This window comes from Epinephelus moara, chromosome 3 (assembly GCF_006386435.1).
Source record: "Epinephelus moara isolate mb chromosome 3, YSFRI_EMoa_1.0, whole genome shotgun sequence".
Taxonomy (NCBI): Eukaryota; Metazoa; Chordata; class Actinopteri; order Perciformes; family Serranidae; genus Epinephelus; species Epinephelus moara.
The window spans coordinates 29,583,742-29,606,910 of NC_065508.1; the positions used below are offsets into that span (position 1 = coordinate 29,583,742).

General features: G+C 41.5%; 1 protein-coding gene across 7 annotated transcripts in view; it reads left to right on the top strand.

Annotated features, from left to right (window-relative positions):
* ncam1a (neural cell adhesion molecule 1a) overlaps positions 1-23,169 on the top strand; it is a 415,597-nt gene that overhangs the window by 378,150 nt on the left and 14,278 nt on the right. For 4 of the 7 annotated variants that reach the window (XM_050040213.1, XM_050040217.1, XM_050040215.1 and 1 more), the window contains 3 exons: positions 14,881-15,088; positions 17,418-17,534; positions 18,363-18,809. In XM_050040213.1, coding sequence (XP_049896170.1) covers positions 14,881-15,088; positions 17,418-17,534; positions 18,363-18,809 — 772 coding nt within the window. The remainder of the gene's footprint in view (positions 1-14,880; positions 15,089-17,417; positions 17,535-18,362; positions 18,810-23,169) is intronic. The other 3 variants (XM_050040218.1, XM_050040221.1, XM_050040219.1) reach the window with 1 other exon arrangement.

A 23,169-nucleotide genomic window follows, 5' to 3' on the forward strand; every position in this document is an offset into this window, starting at 1 on the left:
TTGCACAAAAAACATGCTAACATCTGGCTTTTTAATGTTATGGGAAAGGTTACAATCGGCATTCACACCTGGGTCATGTGACTATGCAGTAGTCACAGGTATTTATTGGCTCTGGTTTTAATTACCATTGATGGAAACACACCACCTGGGTGAACGCATTAGTTTAGCCCAGTTACTGGCATGATGCAATGACGCACCACCACAAAATAGCGTCCGTCTCCGCCCAAGCAGCACTCAAACTGTTCCAAATTAATCTGCACCGAGTTTGAAATAGAGACTGAATAAGTAAGAGATATATAAAAGTAACCAGCGTAACATTTTCACTGGCCTCCATGCTGCTTTCTGCTGTTTACTAACCTGTTCTCCAGCCTGCATGTGACGTCAAACCACGAAAATAAAAACCCCACACACAGAAAGGCATACTCATCTGCTGCAGAGCTCTGTAAACAGCTCTGGCCTACTGGCAATAGGAAGGGAGTCTATCGCCTATCTTTAGCGGGTTTTCTAACGTTAAACAAACTCATTTTGGTGGAAAGGGAGTATTGTAGACCAAGTTTACTTTGGCATCCCTGTTGGGGATCATTGATTTGCAAATAGAGTAGCCCAGGTTATTGCGACATGGATTCAAATGAAGCAGGTTTGTCAGCTAAGCCTTAATTCTGTGAAGTTTACTCCAGCATAGTGGAACAAAAAATAGGTCCCATTATTGGTATTGCTGTATATGCCCAATTCCTACCTTACCTGTGTTATGAAACATAAAAATAGTAACATCAAACAAATTTTGCCTCTGTTTAGCTGGCAGGAGTGAAAATTAGTCATTTTCAACATTTGTTGTGTTATGGTTTCAGAATGATGACGACAGATGGAGAACAATTAGATACTAAACAGGATGTCGGCTCTACAGGATCATTTCTTTTCTTGGCAACTATCATGTTTTTCCCAAATGATGTACAGACTTTTAAACATTCTATTATCGCAAATGGCTTTAAAAATAGTGCATAAAGCCTCCCCCTAGGAGAGAATTTTCCCAGGAGAACCATGCTCCTGGACCCCCTTAGGTTTGGGCTGAGCCACGATTGGCTACAGCATCTGGCTCCACCCCTGTTAAAATCTACTGTGACACAAAGGTTTTATCAGTCCCTCCAGGATGTTGCTATGATGGCAATTAATGCACATTCAGACAATCCCTGTAAATTCTGCATGACCTTGCAATTTTGTCTGGTCACCACAACTTGACCGCAAAGTTCCTAAATATAACTAAACAACATGCACTTAAATTTTTCAGAAAAGTTGCCATGAGATCAGACATATCAGGCCACAACAATCCCCAAAACAGCCTGTGAAATCCTGGAGGGACTGATTTATTGGCATTTACTGATCCGTTACAGCAATGTTTGGGGTGTTTTTAAATTTAGGCACAAAAATGACAGATTGTGGCTTTAATAAACAACTTCTTTAAGGTTAGGAAACCATCGTCATCGTAGGTAAAAAAACAAAAACTTAGTTATGGTTAGGGAAAGATTGCAGTCATGGCTGACAGAATCCGAAAGTGAGTGTAGGAAATGCGAAGCTTATGGCATTCTTCTCAGTTTAAATCACGTTTTCTTGACCCCCACAGTACGCCCACCCTGATGTCCCCCTTTTGTTTTGTGGTTTGCTAATTCCGCTTTTGCTACTGTTTAAAATAAACACGTGTCGTTTTAGGCATTTGATCAAACGACTGATTCTGTTGTTTTTCTTGGGACAGCAGTCTTGTTATTGAGGTAGTAGAGCAATAAATTTGGGAATTTTTAAAGCTCTTCTTTAAGGTGAGTGGCCAAGAGCTACAGATCTGAAAAATGGCCACCGGAGTGTAGGTTACTCAAAGCCATCTATACAGTTTCCATTTGTTCAGACATTTGTTCCACACTCTGCTCTACGACTCATGCAATGCATACATGAAGAGACTAGAATCACCTACAGCCATGATCAACAACAGTTCAATGTGAGAGAATTAATAAAGCATTGATACATTTTCAGTAATCAGATAGATGTGAATGGTGATTGTTTTGTCTGTCTTGGTAATGAAAACTTTGGAGAGTCTGCGTCATGGTGACCAATAAAAAAAACTCTCAGGACTTTTTTTATGCCTCCGTGCCGGCGTTAGCTATGGGCGGAGGTATCATGTTTTCGGGTTGTCCATCTGTCCTTCCCATTCTCACGAGCATGACATCTCAAGAAGACCTTGAGGGAATGTTTCCAATTAGGCACAAACACCCATTTGGACTCAACAATTAAGTGATTAGATTTTGGTAGTCTTAGATCAAAGGTCAAGGTAACTGTGACTTAATCCGTCTCATTCTTGTGAAGATGATATCTCAAGAACACTGTGAGGGAGTCTCTTCAAATTTTGCACAAATGTTCACTTAGACTCATCGATAAACTGATTTGGGGGGGTCAAAGGTCAAGGTCACTATGAACTTGCATCCGTCTCATTCTTGTAAACACCATATCTCAAGATCACCTTTAGGGAATTTCTCCACGTTTGGCACAAATATCCCCTTGGACTCAGCAATGAACTAACTAGATTTTGGTAGTCATAGGTCAAAGGTCAAAGTTACTGTGATCTTGTCTGTCTCATTCTTGTGAACACGATATCTTGAGAACACCTGGAGGGAATTTCTTCAAATTTGGCACAAATGTTTACTTGGACTCAGTGATAAATTGATTAGAATTTTATGGTTGAAGGTCGAAGGTCAAGGTCACTATGACCTTAGAAAAAATGTTTTGGCCATGACTCAAGAATCCTTACACTAATTAGGACAAAACTTCCCACAATTGTCTGACAGGATAAAATGATGATGTCATTTTATATTCAAAAGGTAAAAGGTAAAAACACTTCTCTGGCCATTACTCTATGTCAAAAGGGGAGACATTTGGTCAGTTACTGAACTGGTGACACTAATCTGGGGTGCCCATCTTGAAACTGTGCTGATTGTATAGATCTTCTGTGCTCCCGGGGGTAAGATGTGTGTGAAGCAGCCATATTTTCACAGACATGGACGTAAACTATAAGAGAAACTCGACTGGTATGTGGAGGCGTACAACCACAAGGCGTTAATTCTAGTCCTTCACAAGTTGCTCAAAATCATGAGTTACTCCAAATGATGGGACATTTTGCCACCTGCTCTTTTCTTTTACTTAAGCATGGTGGTTATAAAACAGAAAATATCAAATCATTCACTAACTTCCAAAAAGAGATTTTTTTTGTGGTTGTCAATTGCCTATCAAATATATCCCCATGGGCTTTAAGTGCATCAGGCATACCATATACTCGACTTCCATTTGAAGCAGCCTGTAGAAAAGAGCACTTCATTTTCAAAGAAGCAAATGTCAAAGGTTTTTCCATCTGATTTGTAACCTTTGAAGGGGGCTTTGGAGAGGATGCTAAGGTGAATGTAGCTCAAGAGGCCGACTCTGTCAACTTAGAATGAGGAAGCACCATACAATTTGCTTGCTTGCTTCAACTTTATACGCCTGGAGGTAGAATAACATTGATATGTGGTAAAGCCCTGATTCCCCACACAGGAATGAGAAGACAGATGAAGAATTATATAGGCATCTTTTTTTTCCTCTTGGTGGTTTCCTCTGGGCAGTTCTCTGAGAAATGGTTTTCTTGCCTTCCTTCCTAGGTTGGGATATAAAATGAGACTTGTATTCCTTCATTTTTTTATCCCTGGCACTGCTGTTTAATCTCAACTAAGTTCTTTTTTATCCCTGGCACTGCTGTTTAATCTCAACTAAGTTCTGTCACAAGGATAATAAGAGCTTATGACACCCTTGAGGTGTTCTTTGTCACTTGTTGGTCCCTCCTGTTGTTCATCAGTGCCTACTGAGTAATGATAGCGCTGATCAGTGCTGAGTGATTTTCATTTCTGCTAATCAGGATCTCCATCTAAGTGTGTGCATCAGACTTACTTGCATTGCATATCAACAGAACATTTCCCTTCCCTGAAGCAAATGGTGCAGTCACCCACTGCATACAGACTACAGCGAGAGCTGTTGCTATTGTTCAGGAATTTGAGATACAGTCTCTTTGCATAGCCTAAACCATTTTCTTGTTCAGTTTGTTATCTTGTTGTGGTTAATGAGGTGTTTATATGCATAGAAGTTAAAATCAAATCAACAGATTTGTATATGAAATGAAGCGACGGGTGATATTTATTCAGTAACATTTCTCCACTGTTTCTCTTGTCTTTTATCTTCTTGTCATTTTCCACAACTTAGCTTTTTATTACAGAAGACTACATGTTGTTTATGTTTTGTGATAAGATGGAAATTCCAAAATCTAATTCTGACTGAAGCAATTTGTTTACAGCAAAAACAAACGGTCAGATAGCCTATAATCATCTTTTTAATGACATTGTGTCACTCTGTATTAAATTAGATATATTAGAAAGACAAACTTTTCCCAGTGCTTTCTCCCTTTGTTCTCTACTGCATGAAAATGAGTCAGCAATTCACGTTTTTCACACCAATATACACATCAGTTTGTGGTACCTGTTGCCTCACTCGCAGCTGAAAACTTGATTTAAATGCTTTAAATCCCATCCAGCCACACATACTCCCTCCTGCATGAAGAGTTTCCAGAGATCTTAATCAGTCAGAGAGGGAGCCAGTTGTCAGCATCACTCTGCTTCCTTGTGCCCAAAAAGAAAACAGAATCTGAAGCTCATGTTATTTTAATGGCGGTGCAGTGCCACACTGTGGCAGAGCTCTGATGGAGGATACAAACATGGGAGTTGTTGAAGAAACTTTATCGAGCCAAATAAGGTCAATGCACTGCTCAAAGAAAGAACAGTAGCAGATGGAAAAATAGAACCAAAGATCAGAAGGGACACAGTAAATTAATAGTCATAGTAAAGGCCATGAAATGAATAGTTGGGACAAATTTAAAGATTTAAACCAACTAGAATATGAAATACAACATACAGTATTAACATGTATGGGTCTATTTACAATTCTTACTATCAATTTTGAATTATATTGGACCCCTCAAAGCTCTTGATTGCCTTCTAATATTTTCCAAATTGAGAAAACAGTATTTTCCCCTCATCTTTAATCTGCATTTTCAATCTCCAATGTACAAACTCTGTAGTAGTTGCATCTGTGCATATTTCACTGAGTGAAATATTCAGATTCAAGTCATCGTGTTTTTGTTGTCTGTAGATTTTGCTCATTCATCAGGTTGAGATGAAACTATTCACTGGATTGTGGCGCTAGTTGAAGACGTCTTCCCTACTTCATTAGTGACTCTGGGGAGTTCTGTCAGTGTTGCTCACACCATGAGAGTCCTTAAGGTCATATGTGAGAGTCATGTGAGAGTAATCAAAGATTAAGAGTGTGTCCCGATTCTATAAGACACACTTAGTCTAAGCAGATTTTTGAGTATGTGGTGTGTTCAAACCGGAAATTCGACAAATGAAGTATACTCAAAGAAGTCAGTATGCATACTAAATAATGCTTGTTTTTTAAGTGTGCTGTTGATGTACACTACTTTCCATAATGTCATGCAGGAAGGAAATGAGGAGGCTACTCGCAGCTACACATAATTAAAACAGTTTCAGGATGAGACAGCTCAGGAGTGATCTAAGAACACCAAAGAAATTCATGGTTTAATTAATGTCTGTCAGTGCACATAGTCCATCATGTCATGCTGTTCCAAAGCATGTTGATTTCTCGAACAGTAACCTCAAGGACATGATGATTGTGACTGCTAGTACATAGTGCATTGTTTGTACTAATAGGGTAATATAGAATTAAGTCCCAGCATGAGTGCACTGGTTCAGAAGTTGTAATGGTAAAGCACCTTTTGACTGTGGTGGCCGTAACTGAGGTGAAAACCCGTTCCCACTCCGAAGTCGTCAAACAACACCATTTGGCCAGTGATTTCCACTTCAGACTTTGTTGAGAAAAGCCGTTCTTTCATGGCAGTATGATACACCGCCAGACGCCATCCGTTTAAAACAACGCCGGAGAACAACGGAATTTAAGGAGCCGGAAAGTCTCTATAGGGCGGGCGGGAGGGGTGGATGGGTCCAACAAACACCAGACTTTCATCCAGGAGCCTGGTGTTTGTTTCCTGTATGAATGTTGAGCCAATCCATGATGGGTTTTTTTGTTTTGTTTTGTTTTGTTTTTTAACAAACCTAACCATGTGCATTTGTTGCCTTAACCTGACTGCGTGCTTTTGTTGGCTAAACCTAACCATGTGTGTATGTTGCCTGAAGCTAACCACATGCTTTTGTTGCCTTAACCTAACCATGTGTGTTTGTTGCCTAATCCTAATCATGTGGATTTTTACCTAAACCTAACCATGTGGATTTGTTGCCTTAACCTAACCGCGTGCTTTTGTTGGCTAAACCTAAAAACGTCCGTGTGTTGCCTAAACCTATCCATGTGTGTATGTTGCCTAAAGCTAACCACATGCTTTTCTTGCCTTAACCTAACCATGTGCGTTTGTTGCCTAATCCTAATCACTTGCATTTGTTGCCCAAACCTAACCATGTGGATTTGTTACCTAAACCTAACCATGTGCATTTGTTGCCTTAACCTAACCGCGTGCTTTTGTTGCCTAAATCTAACATGTGCATTTGTTGCCTTATACTAACCATGTGCGTTTGTTGCCAAAACCTAACCATGTATATTTGTTGCCTAAACCTAACATGTGCATTTGTTACCTTATCCTAACCATGTGCGTTTGTTGCCTAAACCTAACCATGTGATGTTGTTGCCTAAACCTAACCACGCATATTTGTTGCCTAGACCTAACCATGTGCGTTTGTTGCCTAAACCTAACCACGTGTATTTGTTGCCTAAACCTAACCACGTGCGTTTGTTGCCTAAACCTAACATGTGCATTTGTTGCCTAAACCTAACCATGCGTATTTGTTGCCTAAACCTAACCACATGTTTGTTGCTTAAACCTAACGTGCATTTGTTGCCTAGACCTAACCACGCGTATTTGTTGCCTAAACCTAACCATGTGCGTTTGTTGCCTAAAGCTAACATGTGCATTTGTTGCCTAAACCTAACCACGCGTATTTGTTGCCTAAAGCTAACATGTGCATTTGTTGCCTAAACCTAACCACGCGTATTTGTTGCCTAATCCTAACCACGTGTTTGTTGCTTAAACTTAACTATGTGCGTTTGTTTCCTAAACCTAACCACGTATCTTTGTTGCCTAAATCTAACATGTGCATTTGTTGCCTAAACCTAACCATGCGTATTTGTTGCCTAAACCTAACCACGTGTTTGTTGCTTAAACCTAACATGTGCATTTGTTGCCTAGACCTAACCACGCGTATTTGTTGCCTAAACCTAACCATGTGCGTTTGTTGCTTAAACTTAACATGTGCATTTGTTGCCTAGACCTAACCACGCGTATTTGTTGCCTAAACCTAACCATGTGCGTTTGTTGCCTAAAGCTAACATGTGCGTTTGTTGCCTAAACCTAACCACGCGTATTTGTTGCCTAATCCTAACCACGTGTTTGTTGCTTAAACTTAACTATGTGCATTTGTTTCCTAAACCTAACCACGTATCTTTGTTGCCTAAAGCTAACATGTGCATTTGTTGCCTAAACCTAACCACGCGTGTTTGTTGCCTAATCCTAACCACGTGTTTGTTGCTTAAACTTAACTATGTGCGTTTGTTTCCTAAATCTAACCACATATTTTTGTTGCCTAAACCTAATCAGCTGTTTTTGTTACACAAGGAAACAAACGTAAATAGGTGGTTTTTTACTAACGTTGTAATTTTATTTTGAAAAAGACTGTATACATCTAACAAGCAAAAATTGTACATTTCCTGTGAAAATGGAAGTGTACTTGGAAGACACCCAGGATACCTAACACATCATATGTAGACATCAAAAGTCGACTGAACAAGCAGCGATATGTGACAAGTTGGGAGTGAGAATATGTTGGAGGTGATGCCTTGACTGGCTCGGCAGGGCTGCTGGATGTTTGGCTAAAATGCAGAGGCAGTGATGTCATAGCAATAGATGGATGGTGCTACAGTCCCCCTCCTCTGTTCAGTGACACATATATGGCCTGTTTTACACCTCGGTCAGACCATCTTGTTCTCTCTGTTGGGGAACATATTGTCCCTCAAAACAACGTTGCTTTGTCTTTCGATGTTTGAACATGATGTTTGCTTTTCTACAATATGATGTGCCTCTGCAGTGTACACATCTATATGATCCTCACTGCACTTCAGAGCATAGAGAATGATCTGTTGATGTTTCAGCATGTGGTACCTCTTGTGAAATAAGCTTGGTCTGGCTGTGGTGCCAGGATGAGTCCTGATAACACACAGGATGTCTTTACTTCTGATGCTACAGTCTAATGAATAGTGTCATTTGACTAGTGTAGTGTAATTAGAGTTATGTAGGCTGCAGCAATCTATCACCTGTAAATATTGTAGACAAATTTATACCCCTGACATATTTGGTATCTTTACAATTAGCTGTATTGAAATACATTTCTTTGTGTTTCAACATGTTTTACAACGTGATTTTGTAAAGACAGAGCCACAATGGTGTCTTGCAGAGTTTGAGTGGTTAAATCTAAAAGTCTATATGCATTCTGTTTGAATTATGCATCCCAATCAGTAGCCAGTCTTTGAATGCATCTCCTGCTGCTATAATGATATGTAAATTAACTGCCTATATAAAGCTTTTTCGTCAATGTACTGGCACACAAGTTTGGCAGATTGTCTATGCTGGACAGTGACCAGTTATTGATTTCTCAGGAATGTGTGGTTTTCAGTGAAATTGGGGCTTATCACATGCAGTCTGTTATCAGCAGTCTGCTGGGGAACTGGCTCAGTACTGTACCTGACAAGCCTGTAAAGAGAAATGTTTGTGTAGTCCATCCTGACACGAAGATTTGTGCTTTCTCCATCAGCGAGAGCACTCGGTGAGAAAACCCCCCTCGGCACTGAATACATGCCATATGATTTATTGTGCCTGTTAAAATGCAAATGAAGCAATTGGCAGAGGAAAAACAAGTGTTGTCTGCAACACTGAAGTCACCTATAAGTACACAGAGCCGTGGCACGCTCCTGCTATTTTGATCACAGCCATCAGAGAAAATTAAGGATTGAATGCTACAGTGTAGCCAAGGAGAAAGACAGTGAATTTAAATGAAATGTCTAGATTGACCATGGGGCTTTCACTGGAAAACCTACCTGTCATACAGGTGAAGTTAACACAAACATAACATGTTTGAAAGGCGTTGAAAATAATTTAAATTTTTCATGTGGCTATGGCTTTGCAACATGGCTGTCTGCGAGGTTTATCAAGTACATGAGTGCAAATCTCCAGGATCCTTAATGATGTCCATTTCCACTAGGGCTGCACAGTAAATCAAAATATTATCGAAATCACAACGTGGCAAAGTGTAATATCCAAATCTTAGGAGCTGCAACTTATGATATAAAATGTATCATAAAACATGTATGTAAAATGTGTCACAACATATTGCTATGAATTAAACATTGTGGTGCTGCAGACATGCCTTAGCCTACAAATCATATTCAAGATGTAGGGGAACATGCTTGTTTGGTACAGACCCCAGCAAAAGTCACATCATCATCATCATCATCATCATCATCATCATCACTGTTTTATTTTTTCAGCAAAAATTCGCAATTGCAATTTCTGTCAAAATAACTGCAATATGTCGTACTTCTGCGCTGGCAATAGCTGTAGCCAGAGACATTATATATCCGGGTTGTCTGTCCAGCCATCCCATTCTTATGAACGTGATATTTCAAGAATGCCTCAAACTGTCCAGTTGGACTTCAGGATGCACTGATTAGATTTTTGTGGATGTGGGTCAAACGTCAAGGTCACTGTGACCTTGCATATCTCATTTTTGTAAACCCGTTATCTTAAGATAACACACATTTGGCACAACTTTCCGGTTGGACTCAAGGATGAACTGCTTAAGATTTGGTAGTCAAATATCAATGGTCAAGGTCACTGTAACTTTGTCTTTATCACTCTAGTGAATGCAGTATCTCAAGAATGCCTTGAGAGAATTTCTGCAAATGTGGCACAAAGGTTGACTTAGACTCAAGAATTCAGGGAATTTCCTCAAATTTTGCACAAACTCTCCGACTTAACCATGAACTGCTTGGAGTTTGTTGGTCGAAGGTCAAAGGTCCAAAACCGAAAGAATTCAGACACTAATTGCAACAAAATTTCACACAGATGTCTAATAGGATAAAGTAATGAGGTGATGACATTATATATCCAAAAGCTCAAAGGTCAGCTTCCCTCTGACATCATAATGTTCTGCAAAAACACTTTTCTGGCCATTACTCAATGCTATATCTCAGGAACAGAGGGGAGACACTTGGTAAGATACTGAATTGGTGACTCTAATCTTGGGTGTCCATCTTAAACTGCACTGATTGTATAGATCTTCTGTGCTGCCACGGGGAAGATGTGTATGATGGACCAGTGTTTTCAGAGACATGGATGTAAACTATAACTGCAACTTGACTGGTGCGTGAAGGCAAACAACTGCAAGCCAGTAATTCTAGTCTGTTTTTTTGGGGGTTATTTTGCATCTTGTGCAGCCCTATTTTGAAGTCTGTATTTTGAAATTGAATATGTGTCAACACGTCTGTCCCACTTCAAACGCCCAGAGAAGTGTGGCCATCATTCGCCCTAATTCGTGCCAGTTACTTGTTCAATGGTGCGTTCAGGCAGTGCTTGTCACCTCATAAAGTCTGGAAAGTTTACATGGAAATGATAAATGTATCACATAAACTGGACCGATGAAAAAGTAATTGCTGGATGTAAATAATGGAAGTCTGGACATGTTTGTCACTACAGGCTGCTTCAATCCTGAGCAAATATTACGAGAAAAACCATGTGATGAAGTGAAATGTCAGCTCGCACTTTAAACTTAAGATGGATCAGTCGAGCGTTAACAGTCAAGCATCGGTGAGAGTGTGTGTTTGTTCAGAGTTCAGGATTTTTAAAAAATACTACAACTTGGAAAATTGAGTTCACTGTAAGTCTTTTAGCATGATTACTCTACCATTGGTTGTACAAAAGGGTAACAAGTCACTTGCTACATTGCAGTCTACCCCATGGAGGCAGAAATTGATTTCTTTTTCTCTTCTCTGATGAATTTGTCCTTATGTGATCAATCAGTCGTGTAAAGGGCACCTTTGCACATAAATCCTGATGTTTATGGTTGATGGTTTGGATCAAAGTCTGCTGTAGCTGCAGGGAATATATTGATGTGACAATACATTATCTACATTAAACAACAAAATGGGCACAGCATTTCAAGATACACCACTTTTAGGTTTTTTAACAGTGCTAATGACTTTTTCATTAATTTTTTACTCAGCCTTTACACCACGCTGCAGGCTATGGTGAAGCCATTATAGAATTAGTCCATACTGTAGGTCCAGTGGTACAGAAAGGCAATGCATATTTGCAGTGAGTCTGTTTCCTGTTCCTTACCCGCATCTTCAGGGACATGGTTATTATCAGTTTCTATAAATTTACAGAAGGTCTGCACACTGCAGTGCACCAGTTCTCCTCAGACAGTTTAGAGAGACTTGTAGCTACTATCTTTACTGCTTTCAGCAGAGCCTCGCTAACCTACGTAAGAGGGACTTTAATCTTAGTGAAAAGCCGTTATGTCTCATTGAGTTCTGAAAAGACTGTCTGAAGGGACATTTTAAAGCTGGCTCTGCACCCGGTTCCACCTTCATGTCCTTTCATGGGACAACATCAAGGTGGCCACTTTGAAAAGCAAACTGCCCAGCACTACTCAAAGGCTCAAAAGGCACCCAGCAGCACGATATGGGTAAGTTGAAAAAGATTCAGCTTTATGCAAATGTCCTCTGACGTACAGGAGCAACAATTTGGTGACAACATCCAGTTCCCTCGTTAAACAGAAAGAGTTGTTTTTCACCCCACTTAGCTATGTAAAAGCACTTCAAACATAAGGACAGTCATGGTCAATGGCTTCCCAATTCTTGATAATATAACTTAAATCAGTTCCTGGAACTTGAATTAGAAAAATGTTGCATCAAAGAATGATGCCAGGGAAATAAACTACTTGATTGTGCACCAGCACAGTGGCAAAAAGAAAAAATAACCACTCAATCAGAGCTGAGCATGCAAGTGACATGCTCAGTGCAGACAAGCCTGCAATATAAGATTCTGCATGCTAATAGTACTTCTCCTGATGTGATTGTATACAACCAAACGTGTCAGGGTCATTCATTATTTTGGGGTCAATGCACATCCATCATGCACTGTGAGTCAGTAAGTAAGCATTGTGGTGCAAATGTATTTTTCCTGTTTGAAGTATTGTGGTAAGTAGCTCATGGTTCGTCCTTGTGAAGTGAAAATCTTACTGCATGTTTAAATGTTTTTGGAAGTTCAGTCTCTTGTCATGATGATTTTTTCAATGTAGCACGACTAAATCATTGAACAGCAGAACTTGTGCTGATGGAAACAGTGGACAGCACAAGTTTTGCCGCTCTTATATATATATATATATATATATATATATATATATATATATGTATATATTTATTGAGTGACTGACTGATGTCACCCAAACATTGCATGCATTCTGTGTTCTCAAAGAGTCCTCAGCTGATATTGCTCTCTGCCAATATGCACTCGCAGGTTGCATGCTGAGATGAAAACATGGCTACCATTCATTAGTCCAGGTTTGTTCATCAAATGCCAAAACAAATGATGAGAGCAACGAAAGCCGTTGTTGAAATGCAAAGCTGCAAAGCCCGAGCTGCCTCGGGCCTCCAAATCCTGTTTATTCCATCCTGTCTATAAACTGCGTGTGCATTTGTTTATGTGGAATAATCTGAGGGAGAAAATAACCTGCATTTGCACTTTGCCCTCGAAGTGGAATTATAAATGTGATGACAGCTTGCATATGTTGAGATAAACTGCTGCTCAGATAACCCTTTTTGACCTTTACATTTCCTAAGAAAGTTTATAGAAAGATTGATTGGTACTAAGAGAAATCCATGAAAGCTGTTAGTTTGGTTGAAGGATGTATAAGAGTGGAGGTGGAGGGCTGGCCTATGAACCACATCTCTTATATAACCCTCAAAGAAAAAAAATCTATGTTGAGTTTTGTTATTCTGTGATTCATTCTCTGCTAATAGGCTCTAATTATAATTTATGTCTGTTCCAGAGGTGTGCCTCTGACAATCTAGGGTAAGAAAACTGATGCTTGCAAGAGGATGCTTGCTTCATCTTTCCTAATGTGAAGCATATAGAGATAGCGCAGAATGTGAAAACTGATTATGCCTCCTAAAAATTGTATCATTGACCATTGGTTTTTGTTATTTGATCCAAGGCTAAGAAATCTTAAGGTTATGTATAATCTGTGGATTGTGATGCGTAGTATCTCAACCCGTTCTCATTCCAAAGTCATCAGATACCACTGCTTTGTCAGTAATTTTGGCATCAGACACCTAACGCCAAAATCACATTTTGTGGTGGATTGATATGATGCTGTCACTTTGAAATGCTGCCAGTTAAGATGTAATATAAGAAGCTGGAAACTCCATATCGGGATAATACTGCCACTAGGTCATTGATTTCCACGTCAGACACAGGCAAAAAACAGGCATCCTTTTACAGCAGTATTATACGCCATCAGGCCAAGTCAGTTAATAATACCACCTGACATCATCACTTTGAAACGCCACCATACAAAAATGCATTGGGGTGGTGGATGGGTCCAACAGACCCAGGACTTTCATATGGGAGGTCAGTGTTTGCTTCCTCTATGAATGTAGAGCCAAACCATGATGTTTTTTTCTAAACCTAACCACATGGTTTTGCTGACGTTGGTTGCGGCATCCTGAAACTTCAACAGCAGACGCAGAAGGATGCCTCACACGTACTACTGTATGTAGACATGAAAGGCCACTGACAAAGCGGCGATATGTGATGGCTTTGGATGAGGACATTTTGAGTGTTTACACTATATGCTGCTGCGTTAATGTTCGATCACTGAACCTGAGAAACCTTAAAGTTCAGAAATATCGAAGTCTTCCATCGCCTTTTTTGTGGCAGGAAGTCAGAGTTTGCAACTTGTTAGTCCTCTCTACAGTGAATCAGGGATTGAACAATTTTCATTTTTTAAAAGACTGGTTAATTATCCACATTATTGATATCAGAGATATTAATTTTTAAGTCATAACCATCTCAAAACATGTCACGTACCGATTTTGAAAGTGAAATGGAACTCCTGTCACCAACAACATGGCTTTGAAGGGCTATACTGTAAAATGATATTTGGTTTGTATATAGTACACCACTTCTTGTTAAAGAAATGAATATAGAACCCTAGATGTTTTGCAGATCTAGTTTGTCCTCACATACTGATTTAGATTGTGATGTGTGTGTGTGTTTTTTTTTTCCTTCTTTAGAAGTTCTGTGATTGTGTGTGAAATTGAACGCCTCAAGTGTGTCGGCCTTGATGATTTTCAAGAGTAAATATCAAGTAGCTATAATGAAAGTGGAGATGAGGCTTTTATTGTGTTTCAGCATATTAGCTTCCTAGTGGCTCTGGTGTGATTCGTCTTTAAATTCCCTCTGAAAGAACGACACACTTGAGGTCTTGACAACTGAAACCTGAAGCGCTGTATTAAAAGCTTGACTGCATTCCTCATCATCTCTCTCCCCTCTCTCTTTCTAACTTTCTCTCCATCCCCTCTCCCTCATGTTAAACCTTCTCCTCTCTCCTAACTCCTCTTCTCCCCCTCTTCCTCCTGCCTGTTTTGCTTGCGTATCCCCTCTCCCTGTCCTTGCTCCTGCAGATGCGATGGACGGGGGCTCAGGCCTGGGCACCGGCGCCATCGTAGGCATCCTCATTGTTGTCTTCTTCCTGCTGTTGGTGGGCGTGGACGTCACCTGCTACTTCCTCAACAAGTGTGGACTCCTCATGTGCATTGCTGTGAACTTCTGTGGAAAGGCCGGGCCGGGTGCTAAGAGCAAGGACATTGAGGAGGGCAAGGCGGCATTCACGTAAGTGGAAATCACCTTTGCCAGGTTATTACACGTTATTCATGATTTATTGTTTAAGTTGCACTTATCAAGGTTTTTACAAAAAAGTTTTGATAGAATTAAACTGATGGCTCCACAGGGAATGATCTGACTCTCTGTTCACAATGAGACAGTGTGGTTTCAAAGGCTGTTAGCATTATAGCTCCTTTTAAACTGTTAATTCTTGGATGAACAGTATATTAATGACTATCACGCAAGCAATCAACATGCAGAAAGTTAAAGGGGAACACCCCCTAAATTAATTATTTCAATATGTTATTTTCATGACCTAGGAAAGTTAAATCAATGTTTGTGAACATGAGCTACTCTCTCTCAAAGCCAGAAACCAGAGAAGTCTATAAGCTGTGATGTCATAGTGCAAGAAAGTTTCTGGTTCCAACCTGGGGTGAGGGTTTCGAACCTGGGGGTAGGGGAGTCCTACAGTGTGGAGTTTGCATGTTCTCCCTGTGTCAGCGTGGGTTTCCTCCAGGTACTCCGGCTTCCTCCCACAGTCCAAAGACATGCAGGTTAATTGGTGACTCTAAATTGTCCGTGGGTGTGAATGTGAGTGTGAATGGTTGTCTGTCAGCCCTGTGATAGTCTGGCGACCTGTCCAGGGTGAACCCCGCCCCTCGCCCAATGTCAGAGAGTGGTTGCTCGTGGTCACTCCCTCACATCTATGTCTGAGCATCTAGTGCAGTCAGGCTCCATCTGATTGGCCACATATATCAACATGCAGCGTGTGAATGCATGGCACATGTAAATATACTTTTTATCACAGCTCAAGCCGTCTTTTGCCAACTGGAAAAGTGTTAAAATTCACAGATTGAAATGACATATGTGGACTTAGTTATTTCTCTCAGTGGAGCTGCAGGACGGAGTCCGGAACAAATTTCCCTACGGGGACATTTAATTATATCTCATCTTATCTAATCCATCTTATCTTATCCTACTTCTGAAAACAGCATGCCAGCAAACATTAACAGTAAATTATTCAGAACCGTGTTTTACAGATTACCCCTGTGAACATCTAATCACGTCACAATTCATTTATTGAATGTTCGCCTTTGTTTGATCAAAAATTCGATTCAGTATAATAAACATTCTCCCACTGTACCAGCTGGGAACTTCACAACAACAAATCATATATTTCAACTAAACAGCTCACATGAAACAGATTTATTGAGGGAGAATGATGACATGTACGGAGCTGATATTTGGCACCTGAGATCTAAACGTGTCACTCCCAGCAAGCAAGCCCTTTAAAGCTCGGCACAATCAGAGAGCGGCGTGATGATAACAGATAAGCCCCCAGGGGAAAGCTACAATCAGAGCCTGCAGGTGGCTGCAGGTGGAGGATGATCAAATGTTGGAATGAGAGAATAAGAAACAGTGTTTGATGGCTTTAAGGACTATACGGATGCTTTTACATGTTTTAGCCTCAGATTTTGTGAAACATTGTTGCTGATCACCAAAATGTTCCTTTCAGAAGACTCTCCTGTTACTGATCCTGAGTGGGGTAGGACTGACATTTTACAGAGGCAGACTGGGTCACTGTATGTGGGACACATCAAGTTGCCTGCATGGCCTAGTACAGTAGGACATGCCCTTGTGGAATCTGCTGATTTTAACAGATCAATAGCTACTGCACGACAGTTAGTGGAGTAGTCGTAATAAAACTCCTTCCACTGCAAAAAATACGCCCCAAAGCTCCAGTCTGAAACACCTTGTCTACTACGACCGACAACACAACAACGTGAAGCTCCAGGAAATACACCCCACCAAAAGTGAGCCCTCCTCAGCCGTAGACGTCGGCTGTAGCCCCTTTCCCACTGCACAAAAACCCACAAACACCCGCTAACATCTGGCTTTTGTATGTACTGGGAAAGGTTACAATTGGCATTTGCACTTGGGTGGAATGATTCTGCAGTAGTCACAGGTATTTATTGGCTCCAGCTCCAATTGGCACACAAAATTTAGTCCATCTATGCCCAAGTGGCACTCCAACATTGTTACAAATTAGTCTTCACCGAGCTTGAACAAGAGACTGAATGAGTAAGAGTAACCACCCTAACATTTTACCGGCCTCTATGCTGCTTTCTACTGTTTATTAACCTGTTTTCTGGCCTGTCTGTGACGTCAAACATGACACACCAATAAAAAAAAAATCAACTAAAAAAATAAATAGAAAGGCATGCTCATCTGCTGCAGAGCCGTGTACATGGCTCTAGTCTACTGGCAATAGGAAAGGAGTCAAAGCCTATTTATAGCAGGTTTTCCCGTGTTTGTTTGTGTCACCTTCTTACAACAGGAAAGATGAGTCTAAGGAGCCCATTGTTGAGGTGAGAACAGAGGAAGAACACACCCCAAACCAAGAAGGAGGTGGTCCCACTGAGCCCAACGAGACCACGCCTTTGACAGAACCTGAGTGAGTATGGAACAGGACCACTTCCCTTGTTTAGGGGTGTCCCACACTTAAACCTATCTGCATGGTATCTTGAAAGAGAGGTGGATTAGGAATATAATGCTCAAATTTTGAGAAACAGCGCTGTCGTAAGGTCAGCTGTTCACACCAGAGGGTAGTGCTGACACGGTGTAATCCCGTGGATTTAATGCCCCTTTTGCACACTGTCTGGGTGGACATGCGTGGAAACCCATGTTGAACTGCTTATACTGTACAGTAAAAGACTATTAGTCACAGATTTATACCAGCTCAACATTCAACAAGCCCCGGGTCTGCAAGTGTAGGTCTGTATGCATGACCACTAAACCATAACAGCAATATGAGCTGCAAAGTTGTTTTTGCATAGCTCTGGAGCTGAATAAAGAAACAAACAGCACCAATGTTGAGCTCTCACAGATAGTCCTTAGTGGGGCTGCACAGCCACTTAACCCCTTCAGACCCATTAGACCAAAAACAAACCCTGCTTTTTCCTTTATTATTAAAAGCATATTAGCATCCTAATCCTGAAACTCCCACATTCTTTCTGTTGTTTATTGTTGTATTATTTTTGTTCACCCCTCCACAAATATTTTGTTGCTAACATTTTGACTGTGTAGATTTTACTTTTTCACTGCAGCACAGTAGCACTCACTCTGCCTTGTTTATGCCCTGACCTGCACTCTCCCTCTGCCCCTTTATTTCTCTTGTTGTTCTTTTTCTTTCTGTCCTTCACTTCTCTGGTGGCTCTACGTGTGTCCACTCCTCACTCCTCCCTCTCCTCCCTTGTTTATCCTGCCCCTCCCCACCAAACAGGCCTGCCGCTGCAGACACCACCTCCACAGTGGTAAACTTGCTCCCCTCCACTGCCACTAACTCAGTTGCTGAGAGCTTTAGCACGGCGCAGAGCAGTCCTGCTAGTGAGAGCACCACGCTAACCACCAGCGCCTCCAGCCCAACCAAAGCTGCCCCTGCCAAGTCCCCCCCCCAAAACAGTCCTGCTGCCCAGTCCAGTTTGCTTAATGCTAACACCCAATCTGATGTTGGGCCCCTGGTCGACCTGAGCGACACCCCTAAAGTTCCCAACCCAGCACCCCCTGTCTCAATCAGCCCACCCTCTGCTAGTGCTGACGGGCCAAAGAGCCAGCGTGACCCAGTCAAAGCCCCTGACAGCACCCTGAGTAAGGACTTACAAGTAGACGGCCCGGCCAAGGAGGTACCCAATGCCCTGTGCACAGACTCGTCCACACCAGCCCAAAATGAGTATGAACACTTCCATACCCCCATTCCTCACCTCACGTCATTTCTGCTCTGGTGGCATCCCAATAGCCCACAAGTGTGCCATTTTTAAAGGAAAATCCCACTCAATACAGACACAGTGGTTAAGGTGACAGATGGCGAGGATCCCAGATCCTAGTTTTACACCTGTCAGGAACAGTCGGCAACTTTTAGGTTGGAAAGTATATTTTCAGGATATTAGGTTGTGTCTAAGTATAGCAGGTCTCACAACAGGTTGGCAGAGGCTAGAAATAGGCATCATGGCAGGGTGTACAATTTCTCCATTAGCATTTACTATGGCGATGGAAGTAATCATCAGGGCTTCTAAATGGGTGGTAGGTGGGGAGAGACGGCAGAACGGGTTGCATCTTCCACCAGTTAGGGCTTACATGGATGACATGACACTGGTGACCACAACAATGCCATGTACAAAGAGGCTACTAGAGAAGGTAAATAAGAACCTAAAGTGGGCCAGCATGAAGATCAAGCCTAGTAAGTCTAGAAGCATCTCAATACATAGAGGGAAGTTAAGTGATATGAAGTTTGTCATAGATGATGAGGAAATCCCAACAATTAGGGAAAAGTCAGTAAAGAGCTTAGGTAGATGGTACAATGTGGAGTTGAATGATGAGGAACAGGTGGTGAAATTTAGAAAAGATGTGGCTGAAGGATTGGATAGAATAGATAAATCAGGACTTCCAGGAAAGTTGAAGTTGTGGTGTTTGCAATGTGGGCTATATCCTAGGTTAATGTGGCCATTGTCAATTTATGAAATTCCAATATCTGTTGTGGAGAGAATTGAAAGGTCGGTTAGCTCCTATATTAGGAAGTGGTTGGGGGCTCCTAGGTGCCTAAGTAGTGTTGCGTTGTATGGAAAAGGGATACTTCAGCTGCCAGTATCTAGTTTAACAGAGGAATTTAAATGTACCAAGGTCAGGACAGAGCTCTTGTTATCTGGGAGTAAGGACGTGGTAGTTATGAGTGTGGTTCCAAATCCAACCAAGGGGAGGAAGTGGAACCCAAGATCGGCAGTTCAGGAGGCAGAGGCAGCTCTTAGGCATGTAGAGATTGTAGGTAATGTTCAGTTTGGCCGGGGAGGCCTGGGGCTTGGCTCAGGCACACCGGTATGGAATAAAGCAGATCTCAAAGATAAAAGAAAGCTGGTTGTGGAACAGATACGTAGACAGGAGGAGACATTAAGGGGTGCAAAGGTAGTGGCCCAGGCTAAGCAGGGACAGTGGTTAAATTGGGAAAGTGTAGAGAAGAGGAAGCTTAGTTGGAGGGACCTGTGGAGTATGGAGGACAATTGTATTAGATTCCTGGTAGGGGCTACATACGATGTGTTACCAACCCAGAACCTAAAACTTGGGTAAATGGGGACCCATCATGCCCATTGTGTTCAGGTACCACAACCTTAAAGCATATTTTGTCAGGCTGTAAAGTTAGCTTGTCACAAGGCTGGTATACATGGTGACATAACCAGGTGTTGAAAAGTTTAGCTGCAGGCATCGAAGGGGAACAAAGACGGGTAAATTCAGAAGGTGTTAAGAATAGGAGTTTAGCAATTCAGTTTGTCTGTGAGGGGGAGAAATACAGAAGGGATAAGTTAGTCAGGAGGCAAGGGTGTGGCCGCCTAGAAGGTGCTTGTGATTGGGAAATGCAAGTAGATTTAGGGGGAAAGCTTGTTGTTCCCCAGGAAATAGTTTGTACCAGGCAGAGGCCTGACATAGTGTTGTGGTCAGTGAGTCAACGGATAGTTTATTTCATTGAGCTGACAGTGGAGAGATCCACCAATCAGTCCTCTCAGGAGAAAATCCATGAAGAGGAAGGGTATTTAAGTGTGGGAGTGGCCTATTTGAATCCCTTTTGTTTGAGACCATGCTGCAAGGTGAGTGTGTTTGCTGATCCTGTGAGTTTATCTATCTCCTTTAACTTTAGCTTATATCGGAGTTATGCTATGAAGCGTGTGAAATAGAGTATGGTGAATGTGCTAGGAAAGGTAGTATCAGCACTGTCTCTACCTGGAGCTCGCATGAACGGAGCCTGGGTTTCTTGAAGGTGGCAGTGCTGTTTGGGCTGAGAAAGCCATGCATAAGTAAGGTAAAGGAGGTTGTTGGGTTGGTGCGGGGAGCAGTGAGACCTGGCATTAGGGGAGTGTCTCTGGGACGCCAGAGATCACTGTCTAGCCTCCTGGAGGTGTCGTGGGACCAACTAGACGAAACACTGGTGAAAGGAGGTTCGCACCTGATGACCCCAAAGACATGTTAGTTATCACTGCTCACTGGTCTGTATTTAAGGCTTGCAATAATAGCTTATCCTAGGGCTTAGGAGGTTATTCACTGAGTGTTGATCCTTTCTCTAGAGCACAAACTTCTTGTGTTTATTTGAAAAAATTTACTTAAGAATTCACAAGCTTTTGATTGTTTTGTGACAGTACTTGGTCATAAGTAAGACAAAAGCCCCTTTCACACTGCCGGTTCAAGGTAGGAATATTGCACGGTTATGCCACCTCACAGTTATGTATGTAAGATTTGAAGGCAGAATGAGGGACAGAGTGGTCTCACTTTTAATGGGAGGTAGTAACAATGTTGAAACAGTGTCTGTATTAACAGGACAGCTGGCAGGATGGGATCATGGGTGGCATGGGTGTGATGTTTTGACGACATGTTGTTCATGCAACCCACCATGGGCAATGTAAAAAGCAGCTGATAGCAGTTAGCGGCTAACTCAAAGAAGAAAAACAGCTGCTGAAAATGTTCATATGAAATTTGGGAACTCGTTACCCTCCCAGCACAGGACGAGATCAGCCGGCATGTAACAGAGATCAGCAGTCATGTTATGCCATTGTTATTGTTTATAATGTGCTGCCAATTCATATGTTAGGCTATATGTCAAATGAGATGCCAATGCTGTTGTGTTAAGTGGGATTTATATTTGTGCATAAGCTCTATATCATCACAGAGCCTAGGCCGTAATTACGGTGTTGATTCGACACAGAAGTATAAATCCCACATTAAACGTCAATGCGGTCACGCCTCTTTCGGTTCCCCGATGGCGCCATGTTATTTAAAATCGCAAACTGGAGCAGAATGGTGCCGCCATCCTTTGGTTCTGTGTAAAACTGCAAAGGTGGCATAAAGAAGGGACCTAGTAGTGGCCCTATAATGCAGTCCCTGTATAAAAAGGGCCAAAGTTTGATTAAGGTGCAGTCAAAAAGTTTTGGAAATGGTTAAGGACAAATTGTGTGATTGGCCTTGCCTTCATTTTACACAAAACTGAAAAGCTTACCTGCACACAAAAACGGGCGGCTGAGAGCCTCAAACAATGGTTGATGTTAGGGAAAAAAACTTTAATCAGTGCTTCTAAGCACCGCTGCCTTTCAGTAGATTTTGACGATGTTGCCGATGAAAATATTTTGGCTGTGGGCTTGTACCAGTTTTTTGAGTTGTATATATTGTAAAAGAAGATCCAGAGGCAAAGATACTGACGTCTCAACCAACAACAGCCTCATTAAACCTGAAAGAAATGCAGCCAGAAATCCTGCGGCATTTTGAAAAGGAAGCATAGTTATGATTTTAGACATGCCTTAGTTTTCAAGGCTGGTTAAGCAAAATTGGGTACACCAAACAAAGTTATTTGCAACTCAGGCTGAATGGTGGTATTTTTCTTTTAAGAATGCCAGATCTTGGCCATGCAGGTAAATGGCACAGGAATACAATACATTGGGATGCCACCAGTGCGTGCCTGTCTCCATTCACCCACCACCTCCACCCTCCACCTCTTTGTTTGCTCACTCAATGGAGTCAACCTTTCTTCTGCCATGCAGCTTCTTTGTATTTCACCCAAATGATGTCTGTGATGACTCAGCTGCTACATGTGGCTGAAAGATGCATTTCCTAGCACCAGCAGTTCATGAATATAAGCAAGAACTCTAATATAGAGAACATTCAAAGCATAAAGGCTGTTATTTTGGTAGCTGCAGTGATCATTCACTGCAGAAAGATTATAGTTACCTAAATTAATCATTAAGATCAGGGAACACTCTAACATTGCTAAAAGAAAAGAAGTCAAACAGGGCAAGAAACAAGAGCAGTCAGATCAACAAACCCCATGGTTAGCCAAACAACAAAAAATGAAGGCCAATTTTGAAAATTCACCCAAACTGCAATCATCCAACAGTATTTACGGACCATTTTCCTGCTTGCTTCCTGCCACTCACGCAGTCTCCCTGTGCAATGAGGGATAATGTCCAACAACATGTGTGCCATCACTTTGGTTTTGAAAATTTTAAAAGACATTTACACAGACATCTAATATTCTATTTATATAGCATTTTTTTCCATGC